This window comes from Oncorhynchus clarkii, chromosome 28 (genome assembly GCF_045791955.1).
Source record: "Oncorhynchus clarkii lewisi isolate Uvic-CL-2024 chromosome 28, UVic_Ocla_1.0, whole genome shotgun sequence".
NCBI lineage: Eukaryota > Metazoa > Chordata > Actinopteri > Salmoniformes > Salmonidae > Oncorhynchus > Oncorhynchus clarkii.
Window position 1 is genome coordinate 24,758,538 of NC_092174.1, and position 24,507 is coordinate 24,783,044.

The following is a 24,507-nucleotide window of genomic DNA, read 5'->3' on the forward strand; positions in this document are numbered from 1 at the left end:
ATAGCCCACAAAGATCTCCACCACGGCACAACCCAAAGGGTGGCGCCAACCCAGACAGGAAGATCACATCAGTGACTCAACCCACTCAGGTGACGCACCCCTCCCAGGGACGGTATGAAAGAGCCCCAGTAAGCCAGTGACTCAGCCCCTGTAATAGGGTTAGAGGCAGAGAATCCCAGTGGAAAGAGGGGAACCGGCCAGGCAGAGACAGCAAGGGCGGTTCGTTGCTCCAGAGCCTTTCCGTTGACCTTCCCACTCCTGGGCCAGACTACACTCAATCATATGACCCACTGAAGAGATGAGTCTTCAGTAAAGACAAAGGTTGAGACCGAGTTTGCGTCTCTTACATGGGTAGGCAGACCATTCCATAAAAATGGAGCTCTATAGGAGAAGGCCCTGCCTCCAGCTGTTTGCTTAGAAATTCTAGGGACAATTAGGAGGCCTGCGTCTTGTGACCGTAGCGTACGTGTAGGTATGTACGGCAGGACAAAATCAGAGAGAGCAAGGAGCAAGCCCATGTAATGCTTTGTAGGTTAGCAGTAAAACCTTGAAATCAGCCCTTGCCTTGACAGGAAGCCAGTGTAGGGAGGCTAGCACTGGAGTAATATGATAATTTTTTGGGGGTTCTAGTCAGGATTCTAGCAGCCGTATTTAGCACTAACCAAAGTTTATTTAGTGCTTTATCCGGGTAGCCGGAAAGTAGAGCATTGCAGTAGTCTAACCTAGAAATGACAAAGCGTGGATTAATTTTTCTGCATCATTTTTGGACAGAAAGTTTCTGATTTTTGCAATGTTACGTAGATGGAAAAAAGTTGTCCTTGAGATGGTCTTGATATGTTCTTCAAAAGAGAGATCAGGGTCCAGAGTAATGCCGTGGTCCTTCACAGTTTTATTTGAGACGGCTGTACAACCATTAAGATTAATTGTCAGATTCAACAGAAGATCTCTTTGTTTCTTGGGACCTAGAACAAGCATCTCTGTTTTGTCCGAGTTTAAAAGTAGAAAGTTTGCAGCCATCCACTTCCTTATGTCTGAAACACATGCTTCTAGCGAGGGCAATTTTGGGGCTTCACCATGTTTCATTGAAATGTACAGCTGTGTGTCATCCGCATAGCAGTGAAAGTTAACATTATGTTTTCAAATGACATCTCCAAGAGGTAAAATATATAGTGAAAACAATAGTGGTCCTAAAACGTAACCTTGAGGAACACCGAAATTTACAGTTGATTTGTCAGAGGACAAACCATTCACAGAGACAAACTGATATCTTTCCGACAGATAAGATCTAAACCAGGCCAGAACTTTAACGGAAGACACTGGTATAGTCAGTGCTATTGCTGCCAGCTGGCTAAGGCAGGGGTAGAGCTGCCCCCACTCAAACTGCGAGTCCAGCTTTGTCATTGCCGTCAGCTGGTCCATCCCCTGAAGTACACGAAAAACAAAAATATGTACAACATTTAAGAACCAAAAGAGTGGTAGTTCAACAGGAAAAAGGTTTGGTGAACACTGTCCTAAAAATGTTCTTGTCAAGTTTCACACTCATGCCATTCCTTGATTGCGCCTACTAGCACATGTTGCTTGAAAGAGGGCCACTTGCAGCTCTGCAGCCTCTGGTGCTTGCAGCTCTGCAGCCTCTGGTACTTGCAGCTCTGCAGCCTCTGGTGCTTGCAGCTCTGCAGCCTCTGGTGCTTGCAGCTCTGCAGCCTCTGGTGCTTGCAGCTCTGCAGCCTCTGGTACTTGCAGCTCTGCAGCCTCTGGTACTTGCAGCTCTGCCGCCTCTGGTACTTGCAGCTCTGCCGCCTCTGGTACTTGCAGCTCTGCAGCCTCTGGTACTTGCAGCTCTGCAGCCTCTGGTACTTGCAGCTCTGCCGCCTCTGGTGCTTGCAGCTCTGCAGCCTCTGGTGCTTGCAAGAGGCTCTGGTTAAAGGTGTTTATCCTCTCACTAGAGAATTCAGCCTGAGGTCTCCCAACACACTGAAGGCCCCCAGAATCTCCAGGTGTTGGAACGTCCGGTCTAGGCTATCCTGGAGGCCCCCAGAATCTCCAGGTGTTGGAACCTCCAGTCTAGGCTGTCCTGGAGGCCAACAAGATATGGATCCATGTCCCAATTACAGCTCAAAACAGAAAATAAGTTATTAATAGCTGTTTGTTTTATTTTATCCAACACATGATGTAACGTTGTTTTCATTAGCATTTGAAAACAAATGTTTTTACCTCCTCTCTGAACCCATCCCAGAACTGCTCCCTGGTCTTTGTCTTCTCCTCCTTGATGTTGAATGCCCCCAGACCCATTGGGTCATCGAGGTCCTGGTGGAGTTGGCTCAGAAATGACCCCAGGGGCTGAGAATCACCAGAATGTTTTTAATGGTGTGGAGTGATTTGTCACAGGGACCTACAACACAGTTGTTTTGTTTGAAGTTATGAAGTGTCAGTAGTTCTTAAATATTTCATTGCTAAGTGCTGTCCTGTGACTCTGTTAAACTGACACATTTGCACATGTTTGAACATGAAGATAATGTACCTGCTCTGTTATGGCCTGGAAGTTGACATCCTCCTTTGCAATACGTTTGAAAGCCACGTCAGGTGGGGCAGCACATCCGCCTGCAGGTAAATTGCTGCCACAAATCTGTAGAGATGGGAAAAGTGTTTCACTCCACAACGATACATCAATTGACAATACAAAGCAGGTTTTAAAAGCCACATTGCGGACCATTCAAATAGTCTTGAGACACTGAAAGCAGTAACCGCAACATAGTACATTATTTAATTTGGAGTCCACTATAATCTATAATACATGTAGTCTTACCTTTACGTGGCACAGGAAGCATAGCGGCCCTAGGTAAGAAAGATGAGCAGAGTAGCCAAGTGAAGAAATGTGATGCATAATCTCACCTTTATTTTTAATTACCCAAGGCCCAGGGTTGCTGAAGCAGCTTTCAAAACTTCTGTCTTGTTACTGCTTTTGGCTAAGTTACTATGGAGCTGCTGCAGGTGCTCCTTGAAGGTGTCCATATTAGCCTCCCGGGTGGGGCAGTGATTACTGTACTGCAGCGCCAGCTGTTCCACCAGAGACCCTGGGTTCGCGCCCAGGCTCTGTCGCAACCGGCCGCGACCGGGAGGTCCGTGCAGTGCCTCCTTGATGGCTGCAAAGATGGTGTCTGCCTTGCCATCAGGGACTGACACCAGGTCCAGGAACTGGGTGTAAAGGTGTCTCTCTTGGTTCATGTATCTGGAAAACATACACAAATCCATACACAATTTAATTATTACTCATGATACACAATTTCGTTATTACTCATGGATGCAGTGACTGTAGAATATCAATATTAAAAATAAATTATACCTGACATGTAAATCCAGCTGCTTATTAGTTGCCACGTCTGTAGTTTCATCAGCCAATGACTACAGATGACAATGACTACAGATGGCATGTCGGATAGGCTCCTCCACAACTTGAGTCAGAATCTTCAACATTACCTCCACTATTATGTGTGACCTACAGTTTGTGTTCTTGCCAATGTGAAATAAGTCTGGTGACATTTAAATATCAAGTGAAGAAAATATGAACAAAAACACAGAATTATTGAGCACTGATTCATCTTGAGCTTTGTGAAATGGTCACAACCCAGCAATTCAGCAAGGTCCAGCAGTTGTGGGAAGTTTGTATGATGGGCCTGCTCCCACTTTGTTAGATGGTACAGACATTTCAAACCCGGCCTCGTACTCAAGCTCTGTAATTGGCTTGAACGCGACCATGACTGAAGAGCCTGTGAACAGCAACAGGCATAATGCGTTATAATTGAGCCTCGGTTAGTGCACAGTCTGAGACATCTTTTACATTAGAAGACATTTTGAGAAATGGAAGAAGTCTTTACCTTTTTGCCAGCATTGCATGAGCCCTCATACTTTCCAGGTGGTGCTCTGTCCCTGGGTGCCGGTTAATGTAGTCCAGCCGATGACTCTGGGTCCCCTATTTCAATAAAAGGGCGCTTTGGCAGACCCCTCTTAGCAGCCTGCCTATGTTGACGGCACAGGCGGCAGAACATTCCTTGATGGGATGTAAAGTGTAGATTAGTGGAATTACTGGTGTCTGGAGCGATACCTATTACAGATAGCAAGCATTACAACAATACACATAAAGCTGTAGACTAGTACAGACCTAAATATGCACAAACATTTCTAGCCCTTAGCCTAATTAACAGAAATTTGACTAACCATGTGGCATATTCTATAGCCACGGCTTCAGTCTGTACATTTTAAGCCACTTTTGGCCCCATCTGGATTGCTGGTGGTGCGCCCTTGGCCTTGCTCCTCTCTCCTCCTCTCCTTTAATCTTCTCCTATTTTTTTTATCCTCTCTGCTCTCCTCTGCTCCACTCTGTCCCTCAGGCATCCCTACCTCACTCCCAGGATTCTGCCTCTTTTCTGTCCAGTAAAGCAAGCCATACACTTGTAATAAAAATGATAGCTGAAGCTTTTAAAGAGTTAACTAACTAAAAAAAGTGTCATTTAGTTCGGGCTGATTTGACGTTAGCAATCTAAGTTAACATCACCTGACACTCTTGTCCCTGCTCCCCCTTTCTCTTTCGCTGCTCTGGCTGGAAATATTTCAATAAACTCAAACTTCTACAAATAAATCAAAGTCGAAGACTGATAAATATAGCCATCTTGCTTGCACTTGCTAGACTAGTAACGTTAGTTAGCCATGTTTCTATCAACAACATAGTTGTGGATATTGGATAGCTAATTGCCGTTACAATTGTGGCAGCAATATTATAGATCTAAATTACATTAGTAGAGTTTTTAGGTTATAGCTAGCTAATGTAGTTAAGTAGTTGGTTAGCTAACATTAATCAAGCAAACAACCTGATGTACCTTTCTTGCAGTTTCTCATGCAGGTGCACTCTGAAGTGATTGAAGTGAATTGTGTTTCGCGCCGCAGTGTCTGTCTGTATCGAGCACTGGTCACAGGCTGCCTGCCACAGCTCACAGAGCTAAATAACCTTCAGAACGGTGTTGGACCCAGACAGATCATCTATTTACCAATAAAAGCAAATGTGATTTACAGAACTTTTTTGAAACTATGTTTGGTAGAAATTAGATGTTTTCTTTTTGTGTGGCGCCAATGATTCTGCCGTGGTGCAGCGCCACACGTAAATGAACGCAGAGGAAACATTGTTGGTAGTTTTTAAATCTACCTGCCACAGTGGCTGGTGGACTTTAAAAGTACATTTTATGCCCTGGTATTGAAAACAACCTGAGATACTCACAAACTGGCTTGGCTGTGCTACCACTCAGGGGGTGCAATTTCACAATTGGAATGTGATACATCTCCAGCACATCTAAAACCAAAGTTGCGCCCCTGCTACCACTACAGGTTAGCTATAAACAATGTTACTGCATTAAAAATCATGTAGCTCAGAGAGGGAGAGGGGCAGATCTTAAATCACTACTTTCAGTTTTGCATTCGTCTGTGTGCTTGTTTCTGATGTCACGTAGGTTACGTCTTCAATCTCTGTCATATTACAGTATAATGTATAGGTGGCATATAATATTCCCAGATATGTGAATGTGTGGTGTGACTGTCTATGGAGACTAGTTTGCTGACTGGGTTATCCCAGGACTGCCATTGTGAAGGCTGAAACAGGGCGCGTTCGACATTGTAGCCGAATTTAAAGGCGAGTCGAGACTGACTAACCTTGCATCATAAATAACTACTCTATATTATTTGTAGTTCAGTCACTCACAATTTACCCATGATACATTGCAGTTTTGATGCTCTCAAACACAGCCAAAGCCTTCATGAACATGCCTACTGCTGTGAACCCGGTGTTGCATCATTGGAGTCTCCCTCCCCTGACTGACTGGTGGATAACACATGTCTCTGGTGCACCCTCTACTGGCTATTCCATTTAATTTGTCTTAATGCATTCCATGATTCCCTGCTGGGAACAACTTGAGATTGTTCTAATAAAAAACAGTATGAAGAGGAAATGAAATGAAAAGGACTGGGGTCAAGATGATTTACAAATGATTTACACTGTCTGGGACTGACTGAGCTCATGTTAGTGTTGGAAATAGTCTCATCAGCAGTCACTGAGTTACTGCTAGTATCAAATCACTTTATACTTTTATTATCAAGCAGTAGGGTTGTTATGGTATGCTGTGGTTCTACCACTTGCCACAAGAGGGAGCCTGGTAACACTGATGTTGTTGGGAGGTGAGGCTCCTGTTGCGTTATACATAACACATTCATATGTGATTGTGAGCAACAATAGGTTGTGTTTGTTTTAACACGCTGTCCAGGTGATGGTGGTGCAGGTATAGCATGCATAGCCTTGTCTCTTCTAAGAAAGGTTCAGTGGCTCAACTCTAAGGTGAGGAAAATCAGATATGTGAACCTGTTATAACTGTTTACAGATGTGTCCCTCTCAATCTGTCAAACACCCACAGGGAGAAGGAGAGAGCAGTGAGTGGGTGCTCCGTGGCGTATCAAACACCCACTCCCATCTTTTTCAATCACTTTTCTCTCTCTCTCTCTCGTTCTCCCTATCAATCTCTTGCTTCTCTCAATCACTATCAAACACATATCACTAATGTGTTTTATTTTGTATTGAAAAACCTGTATGGCAAATGATGTTGCTGCCACCGTCAGTGCTTACCAATGATACTTCATGCTTACCATTTGAGTATGGTTACATGCACACAATAATACGATTACTGTGAATAGTCAGATTAATATAATAGTTCCCTTAAAGCGTTTACATGCTTTGCAAGAATAACGATTTCCCTAATAATTCTGTTTACATAGCCTTAGGGCTGTCCCCGACAAAAACAAAATATTGGTCGACCAAGAGTCATCTGTTCTTTTAGACCAATCGATTAGTCCAAATTGATTAAAACACATAGGATATACAGACACGTCCTATGTGTTTTAATAAAATCAACTTTATGCACTGAGCTTGTCTGATGCTTTAAGCTCACTGTTTGATTAAATAATTAAGACACACAAATGACAAGAGGGAGTCCAAACGTAATTGATTTGATTGTACCTGGCAGGGCTCAGACTTGCTGCGCTGTGTTTAAAAAAGAAAATGGCAGCGAGTGACGGTGTGACTAGCACTTGTTGTCTCGCTCTCCTCCCTGCTGCCGTGACCACCACAGAACATCAACAGTGTTTATCACGCTGTCCGTGTTGCTGAAGCTGCATCATAATTACAGGCATTTCTGACTGAAAAGTTGTTACCGAAGTACCTCAAATGGATGCAGAGGGTGTGACAAACTAAAAACTGAGGAATATTTACTGGTTGCTCAGGAGGTAAAGAGAAAGTCCGATGTGTGAAATCAGTTTGACTAGTTGTGAAAAATACTGGAGCTCAAGAAAGTTGCTTCCATCTGGCCACTCTACCACAAATGCCTGATTTGGGGGAGTCCTGCAAAGATGGTTGTCTTTCTGGAATGTTCTCTCATCTCCACAGGACCTCTGGAGATCTGTCAGAATGACCATCAGGTTCAAAGGGTCTGAATACTTTCCGAATGAGCTGTAGATAAGTGTGCCTTTCCAAATAATGTCCAATCAATTGAATTTACCACAGGTGGACTCCAATCAGGTTGTAGAAACATCTCAAGGATGATCAATGGAAACAAGATGCACCTGAGCTCAATTTAATTTGCAAATATTTCTAAAAACCCTGTTTTCACTTTGTCCTTTATGGGGTATTGTGTGTAGATTGATGAGGGGAATAAAACATTTAAAACATTTTAGAATAAGGCTGTAAATAACTAAATGTGGGAAAAGGGAAGGGGTCTATATTTAAATCTAGGCTTAAGTTAAGGTAGTAAGACTAAACAGGATACGCTCTTAGACTTACAGCTCGAAGGCAGCTATACTAAGACTACAAATGATAATGACATGACTTATTATAATGATGATCGTAATAATGAGATCACGAAAAGGGAAGGTTATTATCATATCATTTTTCAGAAAATCTGGAACAGTGTAAACAATAAATAAATGATAAATAATACCAGAGAGGCTGTTCTAACAAAGTTTTTAAAAAGTGTGAAGCCTTTTATTACAGCGTAGCAAAGATTGAAAACAGCCAAATTTGTGAAGTTATTTATCCGACATGTAGTTGCATGTGGCTTGGTGCTCACGGAATCAGTAGACTGTTAAACAAACCGGCAACAGAAGCAGGACATGCCGTATTTCTGTAGATATACAGTATATGGATTATTCATAAAGCCATTCCCATTAAGCAGTTAGGCTATTGATTATAGACCTAATAAAATGAGTTTCTTAGACAATTAAGTCAAGGGCTGTTTTCTCGTCTCCTAACTCCACCGCTGCCATATTGTTCTCAACACCAATATGCTGGTTAACTTTGCTATTATTCACATAGCAACATGGTCTAGGAAAAGGTGCCAATTCAGCAGCGCCCTGATATTTCATAACCGCGGACAGCGACCACTATCGCGGGATAAATAATATTTGTTATAAAATATTATTTTTATTATGGTTGCAGCTGTTCCTATGTAATATAATCATTTTCAGTAGCGAATGTCTTTTTTTAATGTGTTTTTATTGAATATTATAACATACAATCTACTTGCAGTGAAGCCGCTCAACATTTCCATCACATTAGTCATCTAACAGACTCCCATCCAGAGAGACACACAGAAGCAACCAGGGTCAACGCCCCCCCCCCCCCCCCCCACACACACACACATACGGTCGAAAACAGGGACCTGAACCAGAGAACTATCACCCCCCGACTAAGCTCCCAACCGCCAGGCCACCAGCCCTCCAAGAGCTGCCCCTCAACCATCTGACACCGCCCCCCAAGCCCCCGCCCCCCAAATGCACCAACAAAATTAAAAAGAGAAAGAAAGGAAAACCGAAAACATCCATGCAAAAAAAACTAAAGACAACTAAAGTCATAACAGCAAGGCCAACTGAATATGTTTGAGTGCATGTATGGCACTATTTATGTGTGTGTGTCTGGGTATGTACACGTGTGTGCATTTGAATGAGTGTATGTGTGTATGCATGTGTAGAAACACCTGTGTGGTATCAGCCTCAGGCAAACGGGTGTTAGCTGTAACAACACTGTCCCTCGGTGTCATTCAAACTTACGTTTGTTTTGTTTTAGCAAGTCTTAGTCATGGCCTGTGCCACCCCTACGGCCTCCACAATGGATTAGTCCACTCAAAGCCGCAAATCAGCCTGGTGTCTTGAAAAATGTTTTTGTTGTTGTTGTTTCTGGTCAACTAAAGAAATATCGGTCGACCAACAGCCGATCGACCAAACAATCGACCAGTCGACTATTTATTTCACCTTTATTTAACCAGGTAGGCTAGTTGAGAACAAGTTCTCATTTACAACTGCAACCTGGCAGTTGTACTAAATGGGGTCAGCCCTACGTGACCACTAATGAAATCAGGCTACATGATGGGACTTTGATAAATGCAGAAATTCTGCTATAAATGTTTTATCACAGTGACCATGTTATCTTTATGGAGCATATTTGATTCTGAGTTCGGACATAAAGTTTGTATGTGAAATATTGTCAGTTTTTCCAAACTCATGCTAGCACATGCGCATATCAGATACCCATCTATAACTCTAAGACGTTTACATGTCCTAATAATTTTTTTTAAATACTCAGAAAACCAGGTGTTTTAATCGGCGTATGTTTACTTCGAGTATGACTGTACGTCGATTTAAGATAAAGAGAGTAGTGTGTTTACATGACTAATGCCGTAGTCTGCCTACTGCCATAACCAGTTTAATATCAAATGTACTCACTGAGACTTCCACATAAGATACAACATTCCTATTCAATAATAATTCACCAACTTACACAGTGATAAGTAGTTGGACAGAGCTTTGTGTCTAGTGAGCCTGGAGCTGTGTTTGTTTATTGGGAAGGAGTGGGAGTTGTGCAGCTGAGCTCACTCTCTGTCTGCTCTCCCTCCCTCTTACTCCCTCACTCTCCTTTGCTTTCCTCTCCTATGCAGCTGCTAGGAGACGGGGTAAGAATGAGCAAACAGGTTCTCCAACTAAACTCAGATGTATTCATTTCCCTTCCCCAAATCCCCAACAGCTCACCCACCATATTAGGAGGCTTTCTTCCGTTGAATTCCTTCATTATCATTCTCATTTAGTCTTGTTGTATGAGGAACAGCCAATGTGACACACAGAGAAACCAAACCACTCTGTTATTCTGCTGTCACTGTAAAGCAGTGCTTCTGAATGTTGTGACAGTTCCTCCTTATCTATTGCTCTATATATCACTTTCTCTGTCTCATCCTGTTGCTCTTGCTCCTACTCACTCTTTCTCCCCTTAGTAAATGTCTACAATTTAGGGTTGTGTCTGGTAGCTGTTCATGGGGTGTCTTGTTAGGCTGGCTGCTTTGAGTGCGTCTCAGTCTGGGTGGTGTTTAACTGATAGTTGTGGGTGGGTGGTGCATTCTAGTTTGGGTCCTCTGCTCTTAGTGTATTGTAGGTCTGCTGAGGTCAACAATGTGTCTTTCTAAAGGGAAATTAATCTGACTTACTACCCTTCTAGACACTTCATGGTAACATCCTATTGTACCTAATCTGGGCAGATATGTAGTATGACTGGGATTATTCATTTAATGACTACTGTGTCACTGTTATGAGCAGATCTGGTATGTCACCACCATGTGACCTCCAGAGGAATGTGTTTAATGGTTGCTGATGATGACACTTTGTCTTTGTTGTCAGGGAGACAACGGAACAGGCTGGAGCCAATGGACACCATCTTTGTGAAGCAAGTGAAGGAGGGAGGTCCTGCCAACGAAGCTGGACTCTGTACAGGTAATTGATTAACGGCAACGCACTGAAATTGTACCTTCCTATGTTCTCTGGTTTCTGTTTTTATCATTGCTAGGTGACGTCATAGAGGTAGATATTATAGAATCAATATATTAAAGCAATTTTGTGAGTTTTGGAAAAAGAATATCAACTTGACTGTATTCCCCTACAATACAGCAGGACTACAATACTTATGGTGCACTATTGGACATAGTGTTGGTCCAATCCCATAGATCTGAAAATTATGATTTCAGTCCACCCTATGCTGGGCAGTTTGCTCAGAGATTCTCAGTAGTTCGCTCAGAGATTCTCAGTAGTTTGCTCAGATATCCTCAGTAGTCTTCTCAGATTTTTTCATTCGTTTTCTGTTTGTGAAGTTGTTAGTAGAGGCAGACAGCTCAGCTTCCTCAGGCACTGAATTATAGTAAACACACATCAGATGACTGATCAGTTTCCTTTCCTCATTCCCCTCTGACTGTCAGCCTAGTTGGGAAGCTGCCTCTTACTAAGGGACTACTACCCTACAACAACCTCTCTTTAAAGACACACATACACCTGCCATTAATGCTGTCACTCACATATTACCAGTCTAACTTCTAACCCTCTCTCTCCTTCTAATTGTCAACAGGAGACAGGATAGTAAAGGTGAATGGAGCGAGTATCATTGGGAAAACCTACTCTCAGGTCATAGCCTTGATCCAAAACAGGTGAGGGCTCAACATAAAAATACCTTTATTGTTCTCAGTGACTGATTTCCCGCTTGTCTTTTGTTTACCTTTTATGTCTTTGTGTTTCTATTACAGTGATGCCTTTCTTGAACTCTGTGTTATGCCAAAAGATGAAGACATACTGCAGCTGGTAAGTTTGTAAAGATCGTTACTGCAGTGATTTAGTCTCTTCCTATATTTAGCCACTATAAAACAGAAGTTCTTCTGTCTGCGTCTCTTTCCACTTCTAAATCATCAACTCAGTCGCTATTATTGTGATCAAGCATTAGATCAGTGAATCAGTTCTAGTTTCTCTGTGAAGGGTGTATGTGGGGAGACTAGTCCTGCTCCAGAGGGGACGGGCAGTACCCTGATGAACCCCCCCCCTCCCCCCCCCCCCCCCCACTTCAGAGTGCTCTATCTGGGCCTCATAACCAGGCCACCACAGCCTGTCCTCTCCACTGACTGCTGCTGGAGCTCCAAGTGCTGCTAATGCTTCTCTGCTGCAGGGCTGACCTCATTCTGGGAGCTGGAAGGGTCACTTTGAGACATAAACACTCTCACACACTTCAGAAACTCACACACTTCATAAACTCACACACACTTAATAAACAAACAAACACACCACACAAACACACACGCAGAAACTCTTAAGTCTCGACTTTTGACATGGAGAAGAGTTGCATGTTAGTAGGTCTGAGGCAAGATGATTTTTTTCTACTCAGGGGAGAAATGATTTAGAATCTAGGCAGCTGGGTACTGGCATAAATGCATATGTAAACTAAAGCATGCTACAGACTCCCTGCTGGTTTCTGTTTCTCGCCCACTATGTTCTTATGCAACAGGGATCAGCATCAGACATGCTCTCCAGAGCATGTGACAGGCAGTACTCCAGGTTTGCGCCTTCACAGCCAATCACCCACAGCCAAGAGTTGATCCTTACCTTTTGGAAAAATGTTGTGCACAAATGTTTTTCCTCTTGCAAATAATCACGTTGTATGAAAGCATTTTCAGACATTCGTCTTCTGCCTGATCAACACATTTTGCCATGGGGCTGAGAGAAAATTAGCAGTTTAATTTCCTGTAATAAAAATAAAAAAAGAATAGCAATAATTGTTTTATTGCAGCGGACGTGATTTAGTAGAGGCGGTGCAACGCTGCTAAATGCATATAGGGGAAACACTGGCACTTGTAAAGTATTGACTATCTCTAAACTTTTGTTATCTCTCTCGCATGGGTGAGATCAAAATAATAAGTCAAATATAGAACATTTTGGAGAAAGGAAAGAATGCCGTTCCTTACTAATTGTGTACTCCACACGCACTAATAAAAGTTGTTCATCTTAATGCATACCATCTCTCTTAGTACAGTTCTATTCAGAGAGGTTGGCTGTGTCAACACAGGTTCCACCCTTTTGCACCACACTAGCTGACCTGTCACACCTAGCCTGTTGTCAACTGTAGCACAAACTGTCCCCATCAGCTTAATGACTCCAACTCCCTATTGTCTAACAGCTGAGCCTATTAACACTGTGTTGGAATGTTTACCTTACCAAAGGCTCTGTGGCCACTCATTGACACATGCTCCCCGTCGCATAGAATAGCTAGAGAGAGGTTACAAAGGAATTGGCCATGGAGGCATTGCTGCGTGAAATCGGTGTCCGGTATAAATAGTTGAGTAGAGAGCCTAAGAGGTTCAGCTTGCCTTCTGCTGACATTTCATTTTAGATTAGCACAGGGGGCAGGCAGAGATGGGCAGATGTCAAATGGAGCTCAATTGATGCCGGAATAGCAGGGAAATTTAGGTTGTAGCATTCTCAAATTTGCACATCTGAAACGGAGAAAAACAACATCTACTGAGATTGTGGGAGTTTAGTGCTCTTGGCAGCCAGTTCATTCTCTTCACCTCCCTCCCTCCATCTCTCTCCGTCTCTCTCCTCCCACAGACTAGTCTTGCATGTCTCTGTACTGTAGCAGTGAATTGAGTGCGGTTGAAGGAAGCCCACATGACGTTACCTTCTCAGAAAGTAACGTGCCTGTGCCTCCACTCTCATCATTAACTTTTCATGCACAATAGCTACTGGCAACTAGAGGTGCCTGATTAGCATTCTGCTGCAGGTTCAGTAGGAAGGTAAACTCAGTTTGCTGTGCTGCTAAATATCTGTGCGTAATGAGTATATGTTTATAAGTAACAGAAAGAGGAGTACTCTCACAGTAGTATTGTCATTTAAATAAACACGGTGGAATCATCTTATTAAGAGCCTTCATTGTCTCCCTTACTCCTCAAGTCTCACTGTTGGCTTGCCACAGGTGACACCATTTAGGAATGAGGGTGGGTTGGATCATACACTGGGTAACTGTCCTATTAAGATATTTCACAGAAGCCTGAATTAAAACAAAGCAAGCTTCAGTACCTGAGCCCCTCAAGCTGGCATACATCATCATAGAAGAGTAGAGCCTGTAAACATCCATCTATTCCCTCTGCTTCCTCTCCCTACCCTCTTTCCTTCTCTCCCTTCTTATTGGCTCAGCCACCTCCCCCTCTCCCTTCTCTTTTCCCATCCCCCACTTCTCTACTCTCCCTCTCTCCTCCCCTTCACTGGGCTGTGTTGCACATCTGTTGCTTTAGCTAGCGGCCGCTGGTCCACAGCGCTAGGATAGCGGGGCGTATGAAAAGGCTAGCCACTGCTGAGGCAGAGTATCACGCTACTGATGCAGCTGTGCCTGGGTTGGAGGATTAACATCGCGGCTCGCTGGGTGGCTGACATTATTAACTAGAGGAGGAGGAGAGAGACTCCAGTACACACACAGAAAACCAGCTACAGCGGAACACGTCAACAGCAGTAAAATCAGTGGCTTAGCAAGATAGAGACGCTGAGTGAGGGAGTGGGATGGAAGATCATCAAACCAGCTGTAGTCAGCTGACAGTCCCTTAGTTGTGAACAGGTTGATGCTGCTGAGAAGGAGGGAGAGCAGAAGAGGATGGGAAGCAGGATCATCTGAGCTGAATGTAGAATCAAGCAGCTGCTTCCGTCATGTGAGCGATACCAGATAGAGTGGATGGAGAGTGTGAGTGATACCAGATAGAGTGGATGCAGGGATGGAGAGTGTGAGCGATACCAGATAGAGTGGATGGAGAGTGTGAGCGATACCAGATAGAGTGGATGGAGAGTGTGAGTGATACCAGATAGAGTGGAGGCAGGGATGGAGAGTGTGAGCGATACCAGATAGAGTGGAGGCAGGGATGGAGAGTGTGAGCGATACCAGATAGAGTGGATGGAGAGTGAAGGATACCAGATAGAGTGGAGGCAGGGATAGAGAGTGTGAGCGATACCAGATAGAGTGGAGGCAGGGATAGAGAGTGTGAGCGATACCAGATAGAGTGGAGGCAGGGATAGAGAGTGTGAGCGATACTAGATAGAGTGGAGGCAGGGATGGAGAGTGTGAGCGATACCAGATAGAGTGGAGGCAGGGATAGAGAGTGTGAGCGATACCAGATAGAGTGGAGGCAGGGATAGAGAGTGTGAGCGATACCAGGCAGCAACTCATCCAGTAAGTGCTGTAACCTGGCTGCTGCAGTCGGCTGGAGGGAGCAACAGCGAGATGGAGAGCTCGGTGTTGTCGGAGGCAGCAGGCTACCTCTGCTCCTGCCACCTACACCTCGCCCAGGTCAGACTGGAACACACAGCTGGCATCGCTAATATGACAGTCCTGCCACGGCCAACGTCCGTTCCCCGTTTTCGCTTTCCCTCGATGTGACTGCAGCTCTGATGGATTTTTAGTGCTTTGACTCCAGGGCCCCGGCATCAGTGATCAAGACTACCACTGTTCTCTTTTCTTTTTTATAGTGTGTGTGTGTGATTTGCTGCTAGCCGTTTCCCTATTCTTCTTCTCCTCTCACTGCTCTCGTTTTCTCCTGCTGTAACTAACGCTAGCCTTTTTCACGGAGACCACTGATCTGGTAAGCTAGCTGCAGCAGGGATGATGACAACCTGACCACACATGTTGATGTTGTGCTCCCCCTGTCTAATTCTCTCTTTGTAATGCATGTTGTCATGTTTTTGTTTGAGAATGGGTTGAGGTAATGTACTGTAATGTTCTCACTTAGCTGCTTTGCTAGTTAGTAGTGTCATTCATTCGATTGCCATGTTAGTAGGCTAATTCCAGGCTACTTCTGAAATGGAAAGCTATTCCCTATTTAGTGCACTAGTTTTGGTCTGCATATAGGGAATAGGTTTCTATGGCTTTGGTCAAAGTAGTGCACTACATAGGGAATAGGGTGCCATTTCAGACGCAGACATTGATAAAAGCCCTTGACCCGTGAACTCTCCACTAGTGCCCTATTGGTGAAGGGAGGGTCTAGTGATTGCCTGTAAAACACTGATTGTGGATACAGTTGAGGCTTACGTAACAATCGTAATACAATGCCAGGTGCTGGGGTTTAAAGTCCACCTGATTCTGATGTGTCACTTTTTGGGCTTGCTAGTTGCAAGACAAACAGAGAAAAGTAATATGGAAAGGCATTTGACAAATGGACGAAGGCTGCACAGCCAGCTATACGGAATCTACCATTGATGGAATCTATGTGTGTGATCATCGTTGTCTGCTGGCGTTTCGCTGGAAGGAGTGTTGAGGTATCATTGCTGGAGTGTTGACAATCTGCCTGGGAGTATGATAACGGAGGTTAAGTTTAGCGCTGTGAGGACAATTGTGGGTTCTGGGCGTCTTCCGCCCCCCTCTATCTCTGTGAGTCTCAGGTCTCGCTCTAACAGTGCCAGTGCTGTCAGCCAGAAGGTGGGTAAACCAAACAGATAGGCTACCTTCCTGTATATCACTGTTTGGTCTTGCATGCCAGTCTTGTCTCTTTCCTTCTTTCTTCCAACACATCTGTTGCTTCTTGTCCACTCTATTCAATCACAGATCACCTGACTAGCTATGCCTGCTGGCTGGCTGGCTACTCAGTAGTGTTTCTGTTTGCTCTTTCATATCTTTTATAACAGAAATCAGTAGGGGAAAAAAGTTCCCGAAAAACATTTCCATCATTGGATCATTTGCTCATGTTGCGGCAGCACAGCATGCTCTTGTTGCATAGTGAACAGTTAGCTAGTTCTCTGGCTACTGTTATCTAAATATGGTGAGAGCAGATGAACAGTACCCAGAGAACTAGCTATCTAAATATGGAGAGAGCAGATGAACACCAGTGACTCTCCTGACCTGCTAACCGCCTCCGCACTCACACTACAACATTCAGCTCCCTGCCTGCCTACCCACACACACAGCAGCTATCATTAGTAAATGTTCACTGCTCCAGTTCTTTACCAGATGTATTAGAAATGCAATGTTGAATATTACACACATTGCTGATTCCATTTAGCTCCCTACCCCATTTTGCTCCTGTTCGCCCTATATTTTCAGATCTGAAGAGTCTAGTCTAGATAGATCGAGGCAGTGTAGAGTAGCGCTTCCACCATATTGCTTCCACCCTACAAATCTGCCAACTTTGAAGGGTTAGGGCCAATGGGAAGGGTTAGGGCCAATGGGAAGGTTTAGGGCCAAGGGGAAGGGTTAGGGCCAAGGGAAGAAGCGGTAGGGAGTGAATTGGGACCAGTGGACAGTGTTATTGTATCTTACCCTCTCATCTTTCTCTCGCCAGGCCTATTCCCAGGATGCGTACCTCCGAAGCCGCAGTACCTACAGTGGAAACGCCCGTCACATCCCCGAGCCGCCCCCCATATGTTACCCTCGTGTAGACTGTAAGCCCCCAGGGATGGCCCAGGCTACAGAGACCCCCTCCCCAGTTGGAGTGGGGGTACAGGGAGCATGCCGGGGGGCAACACCACCAGCCACGGGGTACCGCATGGAGATTCCCGTGCCCCCCTCCCCTCCTCCTCCTGCACACCCGTACCCCAAATCCCAGACCGCGGCGTGCATGCGCAACGACAGCGTGAGGACTGTGGTAGTTCCTCCAGAGCTGGGCCGTATAGGACCCGCACACAGAATAGACTATAGCCTGGTTGGGTCCCCTGACCCTGGCCTCATCAGAGTGCGTCCTGGGTCTGTGTCCCACTACCCCCTGCCACGGAAAACAGACATCTACCCCTCTGGGGCGAGCCTCCTCAATTACAGTGCCCCGCTACACCAGTACTCCCCCAACCCTGTCTCTCACCAAAACATAGACTGGCGGACGTACCAGACCTACAGGGAGTACATCGATAACAAGAGTATACACGCCTATGGCAGCCGGACCATCCAGGAGAGACTAGAATGCCTGCGAGCCGCCAGCCAGAACACCTTCAACTCCTCCCACCACATCCCCCGGGGTGGCTGGGGCCCCAACCCTAAGGGTCTCCGGCGCAGGAGCACCTCCCACGACCGCGCCTACCATGGACCTCCGCCCCCCTTCCCCCACATGCCCCCCCGCAGCTCTTCCCAGGACCGTATGAGTATGGCGGAGCGGGGGGTCCACCCCAGGAACTGGCCTCCTCGTAGTGTGTCCCAGGATGGGTTAACACACAAGGCCCGGGCTCGCTCCTCTGACTGTGACTATGTGGACTCTGTGGAGCTGGGCCGGCCCATGGTGGATAGACGAGGCTACGCTAGCAGGCCGGACCAGGTTACACGCCCCAGCAGGCAGAGCCTCTCCAAACAGGCTGTCCATCACCGACCCCCTGCAGGGTATGGTAGGGACAGCCTCCGGGGAACGCCAATGCCCAACCCTACCCTCTATGCTAAAGGACCAGAGCAGCTCCAGCACCAGCCTCACAGCGTTCCTAATATGACCCAAGACAGACCCTCTCACCTGGGGAAGATTATCAGCTTGGAGCCCTCCCCAACCGACCAAAGAGCTGGGGTCAAAGATGTGAACCATGTGAGCCAGAGCAGGGGGCGGCCGGAGACCATGCAGCCAGCAGGGGAGGTGCAAGGGAGAGAGGTGGCAGCGGTGGTGGGCCATAGGTCCTTGTCCTTAACCGCCTCCCATCAGAGACCACAGAGGCTTGGGATTCTCAAAACCTCCCACCACCACCCACCTCGCACAGAGCCCCAGGCCCAGGTGAACGGTCGCGGCCCTTCGGCCTCAGAATTGGGCGTAGTCCTCAGGGAAAAGTCTCCTGGGTCGGTGAAGAACCCCAGCCCCCTGCGCCACCCTTCCTACATCCTGGCGGTGAACGAGGAGGACGGTTCGGAGCCAGCAGCAGACTCTGTGTGCTGGCTGCCCAACGATGCGCGGCGGGAGATGCACATGCGGCGGCTGAGCAAGAAGCAGGAGAAGGACCAGACCTCATGCTCCTCCAGCAACCTGGAAGAGTCCCTCGACTCAATCCCCTTTATCGGTAAGAGGCCGAACACTAACTTCACAGTTGCGTCCAAAATTGCTTCCTATTCTCTATTTGGTACACCACTATACTTCAAAAGTAGTACATTTTTATAGGGAATAGAGTACCATTTGGGAAATGACTCTATCCATTTCATCGGTAAGAGAGCTCTAACATCATGGCACTGTGCAGTCAGTCTCCATGGCACCAGAAGCACCAGGCATGTAGGCAGGGAAAAGAGTAGACTAGGGGGCCAGTAGCAGCAGCAGTTTGTCAGTACAGATAAGAATGGGAGGGGAAATTGCTGGGGAGAAATGACAAATCATTATATTTAGAAACATGGTTTTATAGTGTTTTTTACATTTCATACTGGGCCCATGTTTACCACCTGATCAATCCTTGACTAGCTAGATGTACAGTATGTTGTTAAGAAGCTTTGGTGGCAGGCAGTGAGTGTACAGGGTTTTTTCTGCCATTGAAATCCTTTGGCAGGCCACCTAAGAGTTTTTTTTTCTCTCTCTTAGTTCGCCGAAGTCCAAACTATGTAATAAAAAAAACTGTTGCATATACCCTGACTCTGCGTGCAATGAACGCAAGAGAAGTGACACAATTTCACTTGGTTAATAATGCCTGCTAACCTGGATTTCTTTTAGCTAAATATGCAGGTTTAAAAATATATACTTGTGTATTGATTTTAAGAAAGGCATTGATGTTTATGGTTAAGTACACATTGGAGCAACGACAGTCGTTGATTGATTGTTTTTTATAAGGTAAGTTTAATGCTAGCTAGCAACTTCCCTTGGCTTACTGCATTCGCATAACAGGCAGTCTCCTTGTGGAGTGCAACGAGAGAGAGGCAGGTTGTTATTGCGTTGGACTAATTAACTATACGGTTGCAAGATTGGATCCCCCGAGCGGACAAGGTAAAGATCTGTCGTTTTGCCTCGTTCCTAGGCCGTCATTGAAAATAAGAATGTGTTCTTAACTGACTTGCCTAGTTAAATAAAGATTAAATAAAGGAGTAAAAAATAAATAAATATATATAAAAAGAATCGACAAAATCGGCGCCCAAAAATACAGATTTCCGATTATGAAAACTTTAAATCGGCCCTAATTAATCGGCCATTCCGATTAAACGGTATTCTAGAACCTCTAGTTGTTACACGTGGTCTGCCACTGTGAGGACGATCAGCTGTCCGTCCTGTCTCCCTGTAGCGCTGTCTTAGGCGTCTCACAGTACGGACATTGCAGTTTTTTGCCCTGGCCACATCTGCAGTCCTCATACCTCCTTGCAGCATGCCTAAGGCACGTTCACGCAGATGAGCAGGGACCCTGGGCATCTTTCTTTTGCAGTGTTTTTCAGAGTCAATAAAAAGGCCTCTTTAGTGTCCTAAGTTTTCATAACTATGACCTTAATTGCCTACCGTCTGTAAGCTGTTAGTGTCTTAACGTCCGTTCCACAGGTGCATGTTCATTCATTGTTTATGGTTAATTGAACAAGCATGGCAAACTGTGTTTAAACCCTTTACAATGGTTCTTACGAATTATCTTTGAAAGATAGGGTCCTGAAAAAGGGAAGTTTTTTTGTTTGTTGCTGATCTTATATACAGTACCAGTCAAACGTTTTTACTTTTTTCTACATTGTAGAACAATGGTGAAGACAACAAAACTATGAAATAACACATATGGAATCAAAGTGTTAAACAAATCAAAATATATTTTAGATTCTTCAAAGTAGCCACCCTTTTCCTTGATGACAGCTTTGTCACACTCTTGGCATTCTCTCAAACAGCTTCACCTAGACTGCTTTCCAACAGTCTTGAAGGAGTTCCCACATATGCTGAGCACTTATTGGCTGCTTTTCCTTCACTCTGCGGTTCAACTCATCACAAACCATCTCAATTGGGTTGAGGTCGGGTGATTGTGGAGGCCTGGTCATTTGATGCAGCACTCCATCACTCTCCTTCTTGGTTAAATAGCCCTTACACAGCCTGGAGGTGTGTTGGGTCATTGTCCTGTTGGAAAACAAATGATAGTCCCACTAGGCACAAACCAGATGGAATGGCTGTGCTGGTTAAGTGTGCCTTGATTTCTAAATACATCACTGACAGTGTCACCAGCAAAGCACCCCCACACCATCACACCTCTTTCTCCATACTGTTACCAGATATAAAGTATGCAGAAAAGGTAACAGACCTATGTATTTTAAAATATACAGTGGGGCAAAAAAGTATTTAGTCAGCCACCAATTGTGCAAGTTCTCCCACTTAAAAAGATGAGAGAGGCCTGTAATTTTCATCATAGGTACACTTCAACTATGACAGACAAAATGAGAAAAAAAATCCAGAAAATCACATTGTAGGATTTTTTATGAATTTATTTGCAAATTGTGGTGGAAAATAAGTATTTGGTCAATAACAAAAGTTTATCTCAATACTTTGTTATATACCCTTTGTTGGCAATGACAGAGGTCAAACGTTTTCTGTAAGTCTTCACAAGGTTTTCACACACTGTTGCTGGTATTTTGGCCCATTCCTCCATGCAGATCTCATCTAGAGCAGTGATGTTTTGGGGCTGTTGCTGGGCAACACAGACTTTCAACTCCCTCCAAAGATTTTCTATGGGGTTGAGATCTGGAGACTGGCTAGGCCACTCCAGGACCTTGAAATGCTTCGTTGCCCAGGCGGTGTGTTTGGGATCATTGTCATGCTGAAAGACCCAGCCACGTTTCATCTTCAATGCCCTTGCTGATGGTAGTCTTTGTTACTTTGGTCCCAACTCTCTGCAGGTCATTCACTAGGTCCCCCCGTGTGGTTCTGGGATTTTTGCTCACCGTTCTTGTGATTAGTTTGACCCCACGGGGTGAGATCTTGCGTGGAGCCCCAGATCGAGGGAGATTATCAGTGGTCTTGTATGTCTTCCATTTCCTAATAATTGCTCCCACAGTTGATTTCTTCAAACCAAGCTGCTTACCTATTGCAGATTCAGTCTTCCCAGCCTGGTGCAGGTCTACAATTTTGTTTCTGGTGTCCTTTGACAGCTCTTTGGTCTTGGCCATAGTGGAGTTTGGAGTGTGACTGTTTGAGGTTGTGGACAGGTGTATTTTATACTGATAACAAGTTCAAACAGGTAACGAGTAACGAATGGAGGTAACGAGTGGAGGACAGAGGAGCCTCTTAAAGTAGTTCCCGGGAAAATGTTGTCCAAGGTTGCAATAGTAACCTTAGCAATGGTCAATGGATTCTTTTTTTTTAACATTGTATTTAGCAGTATAGATTTTGTTATTATGTATGAGCAAAAGAACATGGCAAAATTCATAGAATTGCAGGAAATTAGATTTAAAACTGCAACATGCGGTCTACACCACCAAGATGGGGGGGGCCTCTAAACATTTTTCTCTCCCCCTGCCACGCCCACAACCTAATCTATGATGTTGATGGTGATATGAACACTTGTACTCATAACAAGTGCTCTAAATGTCACTCTGGCTAAAGCCCGTGTCTAAAATTATTTTTTGCATTTGTGCATTTTCCTTTTATCTCTTAATTTTGCTGATAAAGCTTTCAGCATTTTTAGCATTTCATAAACAGCTGAATTAGACAACGTTTCCTTAAAGGGACAGTGGGATGAACACGTAGCTTGTTCTGACTATCCTGTCATTACACTGAGCTCACAACCTGCAATATTCAAGTTATTTTGTTTCAGGAGTCAGTCATACTTGTTTTTCTTCAATCTTGTGGACAGCTAAGACATGGATGTATTATTACTGATTTGAAAAGTTGGGTCAGGGTGTACTCTAGCTAAAATACATCATATTTTACTGGGCCACTCAGTAAGTGCGATCAGTAAGGTAGGACACGCCTGTTTGCTGATCCACTTACAGTGTTCTAGAAGGACGCTGAAGAACATTGTGCATTCTACAGGTGTGTGTTCTCTGGAACTGGGTCACAGTGAGGCAGCAGAGATGAGGCATGGTGATTTTTAGTATGGCCCATGGGACAGAAGTTAGCTAGAGTTTGGTCGTAGAGCCAGCCAAGCCTGTTGTATTGTACCACTGGGATACGGGGGCAGCAACTACCACTAAGCAATTCATCATCAGACATTCAGATATAATTTGCGCTTCAAATCACATTTTATTTGTTACATGCGCCGAATACAACCGAATACAAATTGAGTAGACCTTACCGTGAAATGCTTACTTACAAGCCCTTAACCATCAATGTAGTTTATGAAAAACAAGAGTAAATATTTACTAAATAAACTAAAGTAAAAAATAAAATGGCAACAATAAAATAACAATAATGAGGCTATATACAGGGGTACTGGTACCGAGCCAATGTGCAGGGGTACAGGTTAGTTGAGGTAATATGTACATGTAGGTGGAGTTAAATTGACTATGCATAGATAATAAACAGAGTAGCAGCAGCATTCATACAGTCATTCCTATTGATGGCACAGAGGATTACCAGCAATAGTGTGTTTTAAATATGTGATATTACAGTAAATCAACTCTGTCATGGTTTATACCGGGACTTGTTTTACTGAGGCCTGTGTGTGTCAGTCATGATGAACCCGTATGTAGCCTGGGCTTATTGTGTTAGCGTGATGTACGCTGAGGCTTGTCATATCTCATTTAGGTGTTGGTTGAGGTGCTGCTCAGCTGACAGGAGTCTTTAAGGCGTCTGCATGTTTCCCACCCGAAACAGTTCGGTAGAGTTTATGCGTATATTATTTTTCGGCTGTTCGGGCATTCCATTTTTTTTCTGGAGGCAAGCTAAAGTTATGAGCCAAAGTCTAGGCCCCTTCAGTGATTGGTCAACAGTAGGGATTCTTCAATAAAATATTTGTCATTCAACGAGGGACGACTCGTTTTGATGCAAATTATTTTGAGAAATACTGCACCAAACATCTTAATTTGATGTAAAATCTCTTGCAAAAACGTCAAAATTAATGACAGAGTTCTTCTTGATTTATCTTAGATTAATTCTGACTATTTTGATAAAGTGTATACTGGCTACAGCTTCTCAAAATGGACAAATAGTACTATTGTGCTTTTTCAAGCGACGATCTTAATAAGGATCGTACCCCCTTCTTTTTGCCTAAAATGAGCTACCCAAATCTAACTGCCTGTAGCTCAGGACCTGAAGAAAGGATATGCATATTATTGATACCATTAAGGAAACTTTGAAATGTGTGTAAATGTGAAATTAATGTGGGAGAATATAACACATTAGATCTGGTAAAAGATAATACAAGCAAAAAACATGTGTTTTTTTTAGCTCCATCTTTGAAATGGAAGAAAAAAGACATACTTTCAGATAGGAGTCTAGATGTCATTTTAGCCACCAGATGGCAGCAGTGTATGTGCAAAGTTTGACTGATCCAGTGAAGAATTACATTACTGCACAATATTTTTTTATCTCGTTTGCCCAAATGTGCAGAATTGATACATTTTCAAGTACATAACTATAGAGAACATACAAAAATTATATGGTAATAAAACATTTAAGTTTACTCACTCCCATGAATGTCATACATGATGGATAATTAGCTTATACACTAACTTTCAAACCTAGATAGCTGGGTGGGGTGTGTGTGGAGCCAGACACAGCACTGGGGTCAAAATGTAGACCCCAGTTCCTACATTTG

General features: G+C 44.4%; 1 protein-coding gene across 1 annotated transcript in view; it reads left to right on the plus strand.

Annotated features, from left to right (window-relative positions):
• LOC139386568 (rho GTPase-activating protein 21-like) overlaps positions 1–24,507 on the plus strand; it is an 81,424-nt gene that overhangs the window by 31,355 nt on the left and 25,562 nt on the right. The window contains exons 5-8 of the mRNA XM_071132222.1: positions 10,750–10,842; positions 11,468–11,546; positions 11,643–11,697; positions 17,199–18,876. Of these exons, the coding sequence (XP_070988323.1) occupies positions 10,750–10,842; positions 11,468–11,546; positions 11,643–11,697; positions 17,199–18,876 (1,905 nt within the window). The remainder of the gene's footprint in view (positions 1–10,749; positions 10,843–11,467; positions 11,547–11,642; positions 11,698–17,198; positions 18,877–24,507) is intronic.